Source organism: Elgaria multicarinata, chromosome 3 (assembly GCF_023053635.1).
Source record: "Elgaria multicarinata webbii isolate HBS135686 ecotype San Diego chromosome 3, rElgMul1.1.pri, whole genome shotgun sequence".
Lineage (NCBI taxonomy): Eukaryota > Metazoa > Chordata > Lepidosauria > Squamata > Anguidae > Elgaria > Elgaria multicarinata.
Window position 1 is genome coordinate 172,954,031 of NC_086173.1, and position 17,368 is coordinate 172,971,398.

Consider the following 17,368-nt stretch of genomic DNA (forward strand, 5'->3'; position numbering starts at 1 on the left):
TTACCCAGAGGAATCCCATTCCTTACCCAGAGAGGCCAGGATCCCACGATTCTCCTCCATGACTTCTTTGTGCAGAGTCCTCTGGCCTGGATCCAGCAGAGCCCACTCCTCCTCCGAGAAATGCACGGCCACCTCCTCATAGGTCACCGGACCCTGAAAGAAGAAGAAGAAATGAAGTTCTCTTTAAGCATTATGTAGCAATCCATGAAGACAAGGATGGTGAGGTCTTCTTTCTGAATGCCAAAGCATTGTGAGTGACACTGAAGGCCTTCCCAGCAGCCATCTTGGAGAAGAGCAAAGGCTAAAGGGGCAGGTTCTTCCAGGACCAAAGAGAAGTGCAGGGGACGGAGGCCCCCAGGACTCCCCTACCTGCCCAGGCTGTGCAGAAACCGCTTCCACTCCACCGCCAAGCGAACGAGGCCCAAAAGGACCCCCCAGGAGCAGTTCACTTCCCCTGCCGGTTGTTTTGCTCCCTGTGAGGAAGGTAAAGAAGGTGGGAAGGTGAGAAGGTAAGTTAACATTCTTAACTATTCCCCTTTTCATTGTTTATTTTCAGTGTTTATTTATTTATTGCATTTGTTTACCATACCATAGCCGAAGCACTTAAAAACAATATCCAAATATTTAAAACTGCGTAAACATACAATATACACTTACATATAAAACTAATATAAGTAGTAAAACTACTATTATTAGATTGTAAGCCTATGTGGCAGGGTCTTGCTATTTACTGTTTTACTCTGTACAGCACCATGTACATTGATGGTGCTATATAAATAAATAAATAAATAAATAATAATAATAATAATAATAATAATAATAATAATAATAATAATAATATAACAAGTTTTAAAACTATGGCCCTGTAAAAACAGACCCAGGCTAATTAATTACATATTGCTAATTACACATTGCTTGACCTGGCACTGAAAAGATAACAATGTCGGTGCCACGTGACCCACATTGGGCAGATTGTTGCACAGTTGGGGGCCACCACAGAGAAGGCCTCTCCCTTGTTGTCGTCCTCCAATCTTCCCTCTGAGTAGGCGCCTGGAGGAGGACCTTAGTTGTTGAGTGTGTAAGACCCACTCCGGGAAGCGGGCCAGAGTGGGTCTGATACCCTCGAACCACGTTACTAAACAACATTTCCTTTTTGAGTATCTCCCCCAGCAAAATCAGGCTCAGGGAGGACATTAAGACAGCTCATGCACTTCAGGTGTAATTGAGGAAGGGAGACCATGGGGAAATATGTCCACTAATCCTTACCCAGTGAGGAGGGTCCTCCGTCCCCCTCCTGCAAGATCCACCCATCCAGCGGCCTCTGTGTGATGCCCGGTGGAGCCTTCTCTGCCTCAGGGAAATCTGTGGGTGCTCTGGCCAACACCCCCTGGACCTGGAGCAGGAGGGAGGATTCCAGGAAGAGAAGGGGGATTAGAGATGGAAAGAAATGGCTCAGGTCAAGGTCAAGGGCAGCATTTCCCAATCGCTTTACCTTTCAGGTCTCCTTCTAAAGTTGATCTACCATCCAAGCCACACAGAACAGGAACTTGTGTCTTTGTCAGTGGGCTAAGAGTTAAACCCTGATATCCAGCATTTTCCACTGTAACCACGGCAGCTTTGGTATCTACAAATGCTATTCCCCTCCTTCCCCAGAACTTCATAAACCCATTCATTTCTCCTGTGATCATAAGAACGTAAGAAGAGCACAAGCAGGACATGAGTGCAACAGCACCCTCCTGCCCACATTCCCCAGAAACTGGTGTACATATAATCATAGAGTTGGAAGGGGCCTACAAGGCCATCGAGTCCAACCCCTAATCCACCCTAAAGAATACCTGAAAGATGGTTGTCCAGCTGCCTCTTGAATGCCTCTAGCATGGGAGAGCCCACAACCTCCCTAGGTAACTGATTCCATTGTCATACTGCTCTAACAGTCAGGAATTTTTTCCTGATGTCCAGCTGGAATCTGGCTTCCTTTAACTTCAGCCCATTATTCCATGTCCTGCACTCTGGGAGGATCGAGAAGAGATCCTGGCCCTCCTCTGTGTCACAACTTTGAAGTATTTGAAGAGTGCTACCATGTCTTCCCTCGATCTTCTCTTCTCCAGGCTAAACATGCCCAGTTGTTTCAGTCTCTCTTCATAGGGCTTTGTTTCCAGACCTCTGATCATCCTGGTTGTAGGTCAACAGTTCCACCCATAAAACCCTTGGCTAGGACAAATTCATCACACCTTCTGCAAGAATCGCTTTCTGGATTGCGGAGAGTGCTCACCCTCCTGCCCAGGTGTTGAGCTGGATGTGTTGCCTGCACCTTCTAGCCCAGAAGACAAGACAGGCAGAATGGTAGCTTTATCCAGCCGCAACAAACAGGTCTAATGCGTTGAGCAGAACGCCAGACACCCCTCCAGTATCCAGCAGAAGATGGGAAGCGCTGCAGCCGAAATTCAGGGTGTGTTGGAGATGGACTGCAACATTGCATGGTGGTTCTATGGATGGATGTGTTGACCTACAACAGGTAGAGCTGTGAAGGCTAAGGGGGTTATTTCAATTGGGAGAAACCTATAGAGTTGATAGGCATCAGGACTGGATTTTCACCGCACATTCCTATGCATGCTCAAGATTTGAGCTAGTAGCCATGGGTAGCCTTCTCCTCCAGACATTTATCCAACCCCCTTTTGAAGCCATCCAGATTTGCAGCCAACACTTCATCTTGTGGTAGTGAGTTCCATAATTTAACTACGTGCTGTGTGAAGAAGTCCTTCCTTTTATTTGTCCTGGGTCTCCCACCAATCAGTTTCATGGGATCACCCCATTGGGTTCTAGTATTTTGAGAAAGGGAGGAAAATGTCTCCCTATCCACATTCTCCATACCATATAGGGTTGTTGTTGTGAAGATAACATGGAGAGGAGGGGGATTATGTACGGCGCCTTGGGTTCCTTGGGAGGAAAAACGGTGAGATATAAATGTAATTAATAAATAAAATGAGAGATCAAAATGAGAGATCCTACTTTACACTGGGAGAAGCCAATTGGATGCCCATGGTCACCTGTGTGTTCCCAGACACCGTTCTTGAAATCTTCAGTACGGCCCCTCAACTTGTTTTTTAAATTAACAAAGTGGTGTTTTTTTTAATTATTATTAACCACAGCTGCACTTGCTTCATAGAATGGGACCACCATACCTGATGGAACGCCTCTCCCGACATGAAGCTACCTGTACACTGCGCTCAACATCTGAGATCCTCCTCCGAGTGCCTCCTCCGAGGGAAGCTCGGCGGATGACAACAAGGGAGAGGGCCTTTTCGCTGGTGTCCCCTCGATTGTGGAATGATCTCCCTGATGAGGCTCGCCTGGCACCAACATTGTTATCTTTCAGGCACCACGTCAAGACTTTTCTCCCAAGCATTTAACAATATTTCACAACGCTAAGCTTGTTTTTAACAGTCCCCAGAACTGTTGTTTTTAAATGGATACTGTTTTTATGTTTTTGATGGTTTTAAATTTTGTATACTTTTTTTTTAATGTTTACTGTTTTTAACCTTTATGAACTGCCCAGAGAGCTTCAGCTATGGGGCAGTATATAAATTAATAAATATAAATAAATATATAAGATGTTTATGATAGTAACTGTAGAGCAGGTGATAAAGCCAAGCAGACATGTAGTTTGAGGTAACAAAACAAAATGTTTATTTTTGTTTAGCTGTTCTTAGTTACTTCAAATTCAAGTTAACCTGCTTAATCTACTAGTTTAAATAAAAACTGTAATCTTAAAACTCTTAAAATCTTTTCTCCTTTCACTCTCCACACCACTGACAATCCTAATGACATTTTTATTAAATGTTGAAGGAGGTACAGGGAACGCTTATCAAGTTAGCAGATGACACCAAATTGGGTGGGATGGATAATACCTTGGAAGGTCTTGATGGGCTGGAGTGCTGGGCTGAATGAAATTGAAGAGGGATAAATGCCAAGTTCTACATTTAGGAAATAGAAACATTTACAAGAGGGGGGATACTTGACTCAGCAATACTACGAACAAGAAGAATATTGGAATTGTTGTAGATCACAAGCTGAATAGTGTGATGTGGCTGCAAAAAAAGCAAATGCTATTTTGGGCTGCTTTAAAAGAAATACAGCTTCCAAATCGCATGAGGTACTGGTTCCCCTTTATGCGGCCCTGGCTATGCCACATCTTGAGTGTTTTGCCCAATTCTGCGCAACACACTTCAAGAAGGATGCAGACAAGCTGGAGCATGTTCAGAGGATGATCAGGGGCCTGGAAACAAAGCCCTATGAGGAGAGACCGAAAGAACTGGGCATGGTTAGCCTGGAGAAGAGAAGATTGAGTGGAGACATGAGAGCACTCTTCAAAAAATTAAAAGGTTGTCACACAGAGGAGGGCCAGGATCTCTTCTCGATCCTCCCAGAGTGCAGGACATGGAATAACGGGCTCAAGTTAAAGGAAGCCAGATTCCAGCTGCACATCAGGAAAAACTTCCTGACTGTTAGAGCAGCACGACAATGGAATCAGTTGCTTGGCGAGGTAGTGAGCTTTCCCACACTAGAGGCCTTCAAGAGGCAGCTGGACAACCATCTGTCAGGGATGCCTTAGGGTGGATTCCTGCATTGAGCAGGGGGTTGGACTCAATGGCCTTGTAGACCCCTTCCAACTCTGCTATTCTATGATTCTATAAGCAAAGTGCTAGAACACCAGCCAGAAGGAAAGACAGAACCTCCCAGACATTCCCTGAAATCCAGCATTTTCCACTGTAAACACGGGAGGTTGGTGTCTACAAATGCTATTCCTGTTCTGTTGGGAGGACTCTTGACACCAGTTGAAGAAGGATCTCCTCCTTCCCCAGAACTTCACAAACCCATTCACTTCTCCTCTCGTCATAAGAAACTAAGAAGAGCCATTCTGGATCAGAACAAGGGTCCATCTAGTCCAGCATTCTCTCCCCACTATGGTTCTTCACCTGAAGGTAGGATATAGCCATCAGGACTAGTAGCCATTCACAGCCTTCTCCTCCAGGATTTCGTCTAACCCCCATTTTAAACCATCTAAATTGGTGGCCATCACTACATCCTCTGGTAGGGAACTCCATATTTTAACCATCCAGTGTTAGCTGAACTATCCTCCAATGAGGGCCTGCTCTACACGTGAAGAGCAACTATACTTGGGGATTGGACCATTGGAAATTGGGGCATCCCTTCCTTGAAGGACATGTAAAATAAAGTTGAGATAAGTATTAAGAACACAGTCCCTGTTAGTTATCAAGATGAAATGCTCTCACCTGCTCTTGGTCCTCTGCCTGACTCAGGAGGAAGCCTTCTGCCAGGGCCACCGCCTGGGAACTGGTCTCCGCTCCACACTCTCTGACCCAGCTCTCCATCTCTGGGGGCAGGACAGCCAGGAACTTCTCCAGGACCACCAGGTCCAGCATCTGAGCTTTTGTGTGCTTTTCTGGCTTCAGCCACTGGCAGCAAAGGTGGTGGAGACAGCTGCAAACCCCTCGGGGCCCCATGGCCTCCTGGTAGCACAAGTCCCTGAAGGGCTGAAGCTCCACGTCTGAGCAGGCGTTGCTCCCAGGCTGGTCCTGCTGCACTCTTCCTTCCCAGGGCTCTGCACTGCTCCCTTCCTGGATGTTGCAGGAGACGTTTTCTGGTTCAGGGCCTGCAAAGCTTTGCTCTTCCATCTTCACTCGCTTCTCCATCTCTGCTCCCACCAGGACTCGAAACAGTCTCCTTCCTTGGATGCCAATTTCTCCTTTGAGGCAGGGACTGCGCTGTAGGAATTAAAACGGAGATTATGAAGGAGGCACACAAGGTAGACCTGGGTTCCAGTTCCCAACCCAGACGTCCCCTTCCCACCGGTTCCCAGTGAAACACTGGAACTGGAACCAGTTCACCTGAAAATAACCACACTTCACCAAGGCTTCAGGCAATTTATTAAATCAGAGTAAGGCCCTGAGCATTTGAACAATTAACAGGAGACAGGGGAGGGTGTGTGTGTGGGGGAAAACAGTCTGAAAGTTACAATGAAACTAAAAGGCCACAGCAGAGAACAACTTCAAACGAGCAATAAAAGCCACATCATGGCAAGCCGTTGAGTCAGAGCGACCCAAAGAGGAACAAAAAATCCTGGCTACCTAATACCTGATGGCACGGGGGTCCCTTCGCCACCCTTCAGGGCCCCGAACAACATGACCCTTCCCCAAATAAACAGAGACCATAAACTGGAAACTGACTAACTTATCCCCCCAACTAAACAGGTGGGGTGGCCTGGCTCCACCAATCCACAAACAGCATGCTCTCCAGGGCTCCCGGTGAGGAGAGAAGGTTTATAAGGGAAGTAAATGCAGAAGGACGTCACATCCGGAAGCAAAATGTGAAACACACAATGATTTATGAAGAAATACATGTGTACACTCTGCAAAACACACTGCAGTTTAACTCCTCCTAAGGCGTGTCAGAAAACAACGTGTAAAGAGTTCCAGACCCAGCTAGCAGCAGTTGAATTGCTTCTGAGCTCTAGTTAAACTTCCACCGGAGCAAAGTAGATAGATGCAATGATCATAGAATAGTAGAGTTGGAAGGGGCCTACAAGGCCATCGAGTCCAACCCCCTGCTTAATGCAGGAATCCACCCTAAAGCATCCCTGACAGATGGTTGTCCAGCTGCCTCTTGAAGGCCTCTAGTGTGGGAGAGCCCACAACCTCCCTAGGTCACTGATTCCATTGTCGTACTGCTCTAACAGTCAGGAAGTTTTTCCTGATGTCCAGCTGGAATCTGGCTTCCTATAACTTGAGCCCGTTATTCCATGTCCTGCACTCTGGGAGGATTGAGAAGAGATCCTGGCCCTCCTCTGTGTGACAACCTTTGAAGTCTTTGAAGAGTGCTCTCATGTCTCCCCTCAATCTTCTCTCCTCCAGGCTAAACATGCCCAGTTCTTTGAAAAGCTTTCAACCACATAACAGTATATTCTAAACTATCTCTCATGGTTTTTGGCAGCTGAAGTTACGTTCAGTCGTATCAGGATAGAAGGAACATTCTGCATCTTGCAGAGATGCCAAAACTTACAGTGATAATGAGATAAAGGTCAACAGCTATGTTTATGTTGGAATGGAAACCTTTGATAGAATATCTGAAAGAGGCAGAGAAAAAGGATGTATTTGTTCGCGGATTTTATTATTACTATTATTATTTTATTTTATTATTGATATATAAATGGTCATTAAAGAATTAATGGGCATTTTTGGCATGAAGAGGGCAAAAAATGTACTTTAACCGCACCCTTAAATGTTTTTAGTGTAGTTGTAGTTTTTATATGTATACCTTTGTTTGTATGTATTATATGTAATGCTGTTGGGAAATAAAAAAATTAAATGTAAAAAAAAAAAAAGGTTATAAGGAACATTCTGGACTCAGGGAGCCTCTAGCCGTGAGGAGTAAAACACACATTGAAACTTCTTCTCATGGAGGCCTCTTGTTCACGATCCTGCATTGAGAGCAGGTCTGAGTCCATCTCAGGCTCCAGAAAGGAAAACCTTCGTCCCTCCAGGAAATAAGAGGTCTGCTGGTGAGCCAGAGTTTCTCTCCCAATGCGTCCCATGGCTCCCTTTCTATGCCTTCTCTGCAACCAGCACTTGAACCCCAAAATTGCACCAGAGTAACACCGATTTCTCCCCACTCTCAGGATGTGAAGATCGGGCTCACTTAACACATCAAAGAGGGACGTCCTAAAACCAGCAGCAGGCTCCCTTTTTAATCAACAAAAGCGCCCCAGGATTTATTTCGTGACCAAAGTGACTTATTAATTTTGCTTATTCACTAGGCTTAAATCAGGGAGGGGAAACAAAACCAAAAATGCAATGCAAACAGGCACCAGGGCAGCCTTTTGCCCGCAGGGGGGACATTCCTCCTCCCCACCTGGGACCTTTCCTCTTGTGTCCCTCCCAGACCCCCCTTTCTCCAGCCTTCCCTTCCGCGATCCCCTAGTTATAGGGAAGGAAGGAGGTGCAAGGCGGGGGTCTGCTGGAGGGTCCCCAAGTGGGTCAGTCCCCTGGGGAGGGCTCGGGGCTCCCTCTCTCTTCCCACCCACCCCCTGCCCCAAACCTGCACCCCCTGTCCTGGGGGGCTCTCTTTCCACCCCCTCCCCCCTGGGACCCCCTTGCAGTCTGCACTCACCGGCTCCTTTGCAGGGGGAAAAAAGCTGCAGACGACGGAAACACGAGGCTCGTAAGCGCAGGGGGAGAATCCCAGGCTCCTTTGCAATGGGGGGGGGGAGGAAGTGTGGGGCCGGAAAGGAGGGGCCTCATCCAGCCTTGGTTCTAGGTCCCAGCCCCCTCTCCTCCTCTTTAACCCTTGCATGGAGGCAGCACTAGAGAGCCGCAGAGGCTCCTGGGAGAGACACGGACCTGGGAAGGGGGCTTTTCTACAATGGGGGTCTTTTCTTCCCCCTGCAGCATCGCCGCCCCATCTGCTCCTGGGGGCTTCGCGGGATCCACAGCCGTTTCCCCTTTGAGTGCGTAAAGCAGCCTCCGGCATGGGAGCCCTCCGTCCTTCTGCCTGCCCTTGCTGCAGAACAGCATTCCCCAACCTGGTGCCCTTCAGAACTCTAAACACGAATAGATGCGCTAAGAGAGAGGTCAAGTAGGGTGACCCTGAGAAAAGGAGGACAGGGCTCCTGTATCTTTAACAGTTGCATAGAAAGGGGAGTTTCAGCAGGTGTCATTTGCATATATGGAGAACCTGGTGAAATTCCTTCTTCATCCCAACAGTTAAAGCTGCAGGAGCTTTGCCCTCATTTAAATCTGGTCACTCTAGTATAGCTCCTGCAGCTTTAACTGCTGTGATGAAGAGGGAATTTCAATAGATTCTCCATATTTAGAAATGGCACCTGCTGAAATTCCCTTTTCTAGGCATCTGTTAAGGATACAAGAGCCCTGTCCTCCTTTCCATAGGGTCACCCTAATGTTAGGTGAGGCCTTTTCAGGGTACACAGGAAGATTCTGGACCCACGGAGCCACTAGCCATGAGGAGTTCAACACTCATGGCAACGTCTGCTCATAGTGATCTCTGGTTGCACCCCTTGACCCCTTCTTTGAGAGCAGGTCTGAATCCATCTCAGGCTCCAGAAAGGAAAACCTTCGGCCCTCCAGGAAATAAGAGGTCTGATGATGAACCAGAGTTTCTCTCCCAATGCATCCCATGGCTCCATTCTAAGCCCTCTCTGTTCCCTGCACTTGAACCCCAAACAGGGACGGAACAGTGATTTCCACCCGCTCTTAGGATGTGAACAGCAGGGCTCGCTTCATCCATAAAAGCAGGACATATTAAAGCCCATGAAAGCATTTGCCCATAGCAAATCCATACTTGCCCACAGAGAAAACATAGCACAGTCCTTGTCTTTCAGTCAGCTGCACTTAGGTGTTGTTGTTTTAGTGTAATTTGATTTTATATTTCTGACTCCTAATTTTATTGATTATGATTATCTTTTTGTGTTGCATTGTTTGGCATTGTAGTAGTAGTATTTATTTATTTATGTCGTAAGCTGACTGTACCTTAAGAGAGATACCTTTAAGTGGTTTGCAAGGGATTAAAAAATTTTTAAATACTGCTTAAAACAATATTGGTTTAAAATAGGGAATTCATCGTAAAACTGACCCACAAACGGTATCACACACCAAGGAAATTATCAATGGTGAGTGCCGGGGCATCCCCTGAGTATTGAGAAGGAACATATAAGCATATGTGGTGGGCCTGCCCTAAGGTAAAACCAGTGTTTTAAGAGAATAGCTTGCTCATTGGCAATGGGATCAGCCATCTCCAGATTTAGCCTTGTAAGATTTATATATGGGATTCGATGGTGAGCTGCAAAGAAAAGAACTAGTGAGCCTCTTATTGTTAGCAGCAAGAGGGTTGACAATAAAACACTGGAAGGATTGGAACGGCCTTCCTATTGAAAAGTGGTAACCAGGAGGGCAGCAGAAGAACAAATCTGTCAGACTAATCTGATCTCATTGTTTGATTGGTTAACCTCCCTTGTGGACTGTGGGAATGCTGTGGATGTAATATATCTTGACTTCAGCAAAGCTTTTGACAAAGTGCCCCATGATATTCTGATTTAACAAAAGAGCTAAAAGTGGACTAGATGGAGCAACTATTAGGTGGATTCACAGTTGGCTACAGAATCACACTCAAAGAATGCTTATCAACGGTACCTTCTCAATCTGGGGGGAGGTTAGGAGTGGGGTACCGCAGGGCTCAGTCCTGGGCTCAGTGCTCTTCAACATTTTTATTAAATGTTGAAGGAGGTGCAGGGAACACATCAAATTTGCAGATGACACCAAATTGGGTGGGATAGCGAATACCATGGAAGACAGAAACAAACTTCAAAGTGATCTTGATAGGCTAGAGTGCTGGGCTGAAAACAACAGAATGAAATTTAATAGGGATAAATGCCAAGTTCTACACTTATGAAAAAGAAACCAAATGCACATTTACAAGAGGGGGGATACGTGACACAGCAATACTACAAACAAGAAGAACCTTCAAATTGTTCTAGATCACAAGATGAATCTGAGCCAACAGGGTGATGAGGTTGCAAAAAAAGCAAATGGTGTTTTGGGCTGCTTTAAAAGAAGTATAGCTTCCAAATCGCATGAGGTACTGGTTCCCCTCTATGCAGACCTGGCTATGCCACATCTTGAGTATTTCACCCAGTTCTGCGCACCACACTTCAAGAAGGATGCAGACAAGCTGGAGCATCTTCAGAGGATGATCAGGAGCCTGGAAACAAAGCCCTATGAGGAGAGACTGAAAGAACTGGGCATGTTTACCCTGGAGAAGAAGGTTTAGGGGTGATATGATAGCACTCCTCAATGACTTGAAAGCTTGTCACACAGAGGAAGGCCAGGATCTCTTCATGATCATTCCAGGATGCAGGAAACAGAATAATGGGCTGAAGTTACAGGAAGGCAGATTCCGGCTGGACATCAGAAAAAAACTTCCTGTTAGAGCAGAACGACAATGAAACCAGTTTCCTAGGAAGGTTGTAGGCTCTTCCACACTGGAGGCCTTCAAGAGGCAGCTGGACAGCCATCTGTCAGGGATGCTTTAGGGTGGATTCCTGCATTGACCAGGGGTTGGACTCGATGGCCCTGTAGGCCCCTTCCAACTCTACTATTCTATGATGCTATAAATGCTACACTAAGCACTTATAGGACTTCTCCCCAGTGTGAATTAATTGATGCTGCTTAAGGCTCCTGCTCTGAGTGAAGGTCTTCTCACACTCTAAGCATTTATAGGGCTTCTCACCAGTGTGAATTCTTTGATGCCGCTTAAGAATCCATCTCTGAGCGAAGGTCTTCCCGCACTCTAAGCACTTATAGGACTTCTCCCCAGTGTGAATTAATTGATGCTGCTTAAGGCTCCTGCTCTGAGTGAAGGTCTTCTCACACTCTAAGCATTTATAGGGCTTCTCCCCAGTGTGAATTCTTTGATGCTCCTTAAGTTGTGAGCTCAGAACAAAGCTCTTCCCGCACTCTAAGCATTTATAGGGCTTCTCCCCAGGGTGAATTCCTTGATGCCGCTTAAGGCTTGCGCTGTGAGCAAAGCTCTTCATGCACTCTAAGCATTTATACGGCTCCTCGCCAGTGTGAATTCCTTGATGCTGCTTAAGCTGTGTGCTCCGAGCAAAGGTCTTCCCGCACTCTAAGCATTTATAGGGCTTCTCCCCAGGGTGAATTTCTTGATGCCGCTTCAGGCTTGTGCTTTGAGCATAGCTCTTCCCGCATTCTAAGCACTTATAGGGCTTCTCCCCAGTGTGAATTCTTTGATGATACTTAAGGCTTGTGCTCCGAGCAAAGCTCTCTCCGCAATCAAAACATTTATAGGGCTTCTCCCCAGTGTGTATTCTTTGATGCAAGTTAAGTTGTGAGTGGAAAGTGAATTGTTTGTCACACACTAAGCATTGAAACCTTTGATATTTGTTAGAATGAATCTTTTGAGTTTTACTCTGTTTCTTCCTTTTACGAATGTTCTTTTTACTTGGTGCTTCTACTATTGGAGTTTCACAGACATCTGATCCTTCAAAAGAAATGGATTCGTTTTCCCTTTTCTCTTCAGTTTCAGTTTTACTTCCCTGGTATAGGCCATTTTTCTTGCTCTCCCTGTGATCACCTGCAAGTATAAACACAGAAATCATCTTGAAATCTTGGAACAAAACAAATGGTTGCTGATTTGATTCACAGGATAAAAAGAAAAAATCGTTGGTGAAGCAGATCCTTCTAAACATATTAAATATCCCGATAATCAATAGAACTGAGAACTAGACTGCCATGCAATGCTTTCATTTATATGGAATAACTCATATAAAGTAGTTGAGAGAATAAATGAAAAACATAAAATACTGTAAAAATAAAATACACTTAAAATCTTCCATTTTCTCCTTGCTGATCATTTAACTGGGAACTGGAAAGTGGGAATTCAACCCTAATGGTTATTTTCAATGTCTACTTATATCTTAAAATGAAAAGCAAACTGTCCAGAGCTGTCTTCTGAAAAGGCTTAACTCTCCTCTCCTCCATGGAGATCATTCAATATTATGCAGATGTAATTAGAGCAGCAAAGTAAGATTGGTTGGCAGCCATCTTTGCCACAGAGCAAGTCCATCAATGGGCTTTTCTCAATGTTTTGTCAGATCTTCGGAGTCAATGACATTTGTATTCTGCACTGACACAAAGAAAGAAGAGCTGAAATTCCACCTTCCAGGATCTGGCAAGAAGGCAGAGAGGGAGCCTTACCCAGAGGAATCCCATTCCTTACCCAGAGAGGCCAGGATCCCACGATTCTCCTCCATGACTTCTTTGTGCAGAGTCCTCTGGCCTGGATCCAGCAGAGCCCACTCCTCCTCCGAGAAATGCACGGCCACCTCCTCAAAGGTCACCAGACCCTGAAAGAAGAAGAAGAAATGAAGTTCTCTTTAAGCATTATGTAGCAATCCATGAAGACAAGGATGGTGAGGTCCTCTTTCTGAATGCCAAAGCATTGTGGGTGACATTCAAGGCCTTCCCAGCAGCCATCTTGGAGAAGAGCAAAGGCTAAAGGTTCAATCTCAGCTTTTAAAGCTCAGCTAAAAACTTTTCTTTTCCCTAAAGCTTTTAAAACTTGATGTTACTCGGACTTTAGACTGTTAGTTATACTGTTAGTTTTTCCCTACCCTGTGCCTGTTTACCCTACCCAGTGCCTGTTTGCATTCTCTCCCCCTCCTTATTGCTTTACTATGATTTTATTAGAATGTAAGCCTATGCGGCAGAGTCTTGCTATTTACTGTTTTACTCTGTACCCTGTCTAACTACTGACCTGTCTCTCTCTTGCCCTTTGTCTCAAAGATTCTGGAACGTCTGGTCTACTCTCGTTGTCTTGACTTTCTCTCTAATAACTCTGCTCTGGATCCCTTTCAATCCGGCTTCCGTCCTTTGCATTCCACTGAAACAGCCCTTACCAAGATCACCAATGATCTTCTTACTGCCAAGTCTAAAGGCCATTATTCCGCTCTTATTCTCCTTGATCTAACCGCAGCCTTTGACACGGTTGATCACAATCTTCTCTTAGATTCCCTCCATGACCTTGGACTCTGTGGCTCTGTCTATAACTGGTTCGCCTCCTATCTAGAGGGTCGCTCTTTCAGCGTGTCGGCTAACGGCAGCTCATCCTCCTCTTTTCCCCTTTCAGTTGGGGTTCCGCAAGGCTCGGTGCTTGGCCCCTTGTTGTTCTCTGTATACATGCTGCCCTTGGGTAAGCTTATTCAATCTCATGGCCTCCAATATCACCTGTATGCCGACGATACACAATTATATCTCTCATCTCCGGAACTTTCTCCTGATGTTCACGATCGTATCTCGGCATGTCTCTCAGATATCTCAGCCTGGCTGCTTCATCGTCGTTTGAAACTTAACATGGCAAAGACTGAATTGCTTGTCTTTCCTCCTAAACCTTCTCCTCACCTCTCATTCTCTCTTACTGTCAACGATGTCACGCTTACTCCGGTCAAGGAAGCTCGTAGTCTTGGCTTTATATTTGACTCCTTGCTCTCCTTTACTCCTCACATCGAGGCATTAGCTAAATCCTGTCGTTTCTTCCTGTATAATATCGCCAGGATTCAACCATTTTTGTCTGTCTCTTCTGCCAAGACTCTCGTTCACGCACTGGTTATCTCTCGGTTGGACTACTGCAACCTTCTTCTCTCTGGCCTTCCTTCGTCTCACATCAGTCCGCTGGTCTCTGTCCACCACTCTGCCGCTAAGATCATCTTCTTGGCCCGCCGCTCTGACCATGTCACTCCACTTCTGAAATCTCTTCATTGGCTTCCAACTCACTCCAGAATCCAATATAAACTTCTCCTGCTGACCTTCAAAGCTCTTCACGGTCTAGCTCCTGCCTATCTCTCCTCTCTCATCTCACACTATCGCCCCGCTCGTGCTCTCCGCTCCTTTGATGCCATGCTTCTCGCCTGCCCAAGGACCTCCACTTCCCTTACTCGGCTTCGTCCTTTTTCTTCTGCTGCCCCTTACGCCTGGAACGCTCTTCCAGAACACTTGAGAACTACAAACTCAATCACTGCTTTTAAAACTCAGCTAAAAACTTTTCTTTTCCCTATAGCCTTCAAATATTGAGTTTGTTCTGACTCTATACTGTTTAGCTTCACCCTACCCGGTGCCTGTTTACACTTCCCTGTGCCTGTTTGCACTCTCCTTCCCTCTTTATTGTTTACTACAACTTATTTGATTGTAAGCCTACGCGGCAGGGTCTTGCTATTTACTGTGTTATCTGTACAGCACCATGTACATTGATGGTGCTATATAAATAAATAATAATAATAATAATAATAATAATGGGGCAGGTTCTTCCGGGACCAAAGAGATGTGCAGGAGACAGAGGCCCCCAGGACTCCCCTACCTGCCCCGGCTGTGCAGAAATCGCTTCCACTCCACCACCAAGCGAACGAGGCCCTGAAAGACCCCCCAGGACTAGTTCACTTCCCCTGCAGGTTGTTTTGCTCCCTGTGAGGAAGGTAAAGAAGGTGGGAAGGTGAGAAGGTAAGTTAACATTTTTTTAAATAAATTTATATTTTTCCAATACTTAAACATACAACCATTACAATTAAATACAACAACATTATTACATAAATGTTGAGTACATTAATATCGTATATTCTCACTTTAACTATTTAACATAATCATACCTAACAAAAAAGTGCTCCCCCCACCTCGGGATCTTACTCCTGTTTCCAAAATCTCATACTTTCTTCTGCTGGTGGTTTCCCACTTCCCTTAGAAAATACAAATATTAGGAACTGTTTCCAGATTCCTTCAAAATCATGCGTTTTTGCTATACCCCTTCTCACATTAATATTACATGTCAATTTATCATTAATAGCTATATCCCATACTTCTTTATACCATTCTTCAATACAATAATCACCTTGAATCTTCCAGTTCCTAGCTACAATCAACCTTGCTGCAGTCAGCAAATTTGTTATCAGTTCCTTAATTTCTTTTTTACATTTTAAATCTTCAAATAGTGACAGTAATACAACTCTTGGTGTTTGTTCTATCCTCATTCCCACAATTTCTTCAATCTCCAAAAACACCATCTTCCACAATTTTTGTACATATTTGCATTCCCACCACATATGTAAATACGTTCCTTTCCCCCCACATCCTCTCCAGCAATTTGCTGAGTGCTGGTTATTTATCTTATTTAATCTAACCGGGGTTAGGTACCACCTCCATATAATTTTGTAATAATTCTCTTTTATTCTCACTGACATATTTCTCAACGCTCTTTGTCTCCATATTCCATCCCAACTGTTGTCCTATTTGTACATTCAAATCTGTCTCCCAAACCATTTTTCCTGAGCTATCTACCGTCCCTTTCTCCAACAATATTTTATATATTTCACTCATTAACCCTTTTGTCGCTATTCTTTTTCCCTTATCATTTTCTTTTTTTACTATTAATTCCTCAAACTTCAACAATTCTCTACAGTCTCCATTTTCTCTTACCCAACTTTTAGTCCACTGTTCTAATTGCCAATAATTTAACCAAGTTAATTTTTTATCTTTTAGAACCTCTTCCAACTTCTCTCTTGTATTCATCCCTCTTAACCAATCCCTTAATTTCATTTCATTTTTCTCTATTAAAACTTTGCTTAAGCTACTCTTTAAATCCTCCGGGAAATTCTTTAACATTATTACCGGTGATAAAGGGGAGCTGCTAAAAAGCAACTCCTTTTTATATTTACTCCAAATTTCCCAATGGAATTTCAAAAGCGGATTACCTATATTTTCAGCCCATTTTTTACCTCCTTCCCTAAAAAATACATTTTCCAAATTCATCTCTATGTTACTTTTAAATTTATCTTCCATCCAATCTAAATCTCCTACTCCTATAATTGCTTCTACAATATGTCTTAACCTATTAGCTACATAATATAAGTTAATATTTGGGAGACCCAATCCTCCCTTTTTTTGGCTCAAATACCATTTATTCTTATTTATCCTCGCTTTCTTATCCCCATTACAATAATTATTTATAATATTCTGCCAACTTTTTAGCTCTAATTCTGATATTTTTATTGGTAGCATCCTAAAAACAAAATTAATCTTTGCTAAAATCTTCATTTTTACTAATGCTATTCTTCCAAACCATAATAAGTTCAATCTTTTATATTTTTCCATTTTTACTAAAATCTCTTTTTTCAAACTATTTAGGTTCTCCTTCTCTAAATTCTCTAAATTTTTTGTAATTCTAATTCCTAAATATTTAATCTGTTCTTTAACTCTCATTTCTGTTCCTTTTCCTTCCCAATCCTTCTCTTCCTTTTTAGTATAATTAAACAACATCATCTCTGATTTTGACCAATTCATTCTTAACCCAGTAATTTCCTCAAACTCTCTCAATTGTTGTTTAACTCTTTCCATCTTTCTTATTGGATTTTTAATAGTTAACAGAGTATCATCCGCAAACATATTCAGTTTTATTTTTTTAATACCACCTATCCCTTCTATCTCCCCATCATCTCTTATAACATTTGCCAATAATTCCATAACCATTACAAACAGGACAGGCGAGAGTGGGCATCCTTGTCTTGTACCTCTGGTCAGTCGTATCTTATCCGTAACTCCATCATTCACTACCACTACGGCTGTATTTTGAGAGTATAGCTGTTCTATTATAGCTTTAAATCGATTTCCAAATCCCATTTTATTTAAAACCATCTTTAAAGCTTGCCAGCTCACACAATCAAAAGCCTTAAAAATATCCAGCGCTAAAATTCCCGCTTTAGTCTTTGACTTTTTTT

General features: G+C 44.0%; 1 protein-coding gene and 1 pseudogene across 1 annotated transcript in view; both read right to left on the reverse strand.

Annotated features, from left to right (window-relative positions):
- LOC134396269 (uncharacterized) overlaps positions 1-150 on the reverse strand; it is a 298,553-nt gene extending 298,403 nt beyond the window's left edge. Inside the window, 1 exon segment of the mRNA XM_063122689.1 lies at positions 27-150. Coding sequence (XP_062978759.1) covers positions 27-60 — 34 coding nt within the window. The 5' untranslated portion in view covers positions 61-150.
- Positions 151-11,206: 11,056 nt separating this feature from the next.
- The window catches only part of LOC134395798 (zinc finger protein 208-like), a 215,598-nt pseudogene continuing 209,436 nt past the window's right edge, over positions 11,207-17,368 (reverse strand).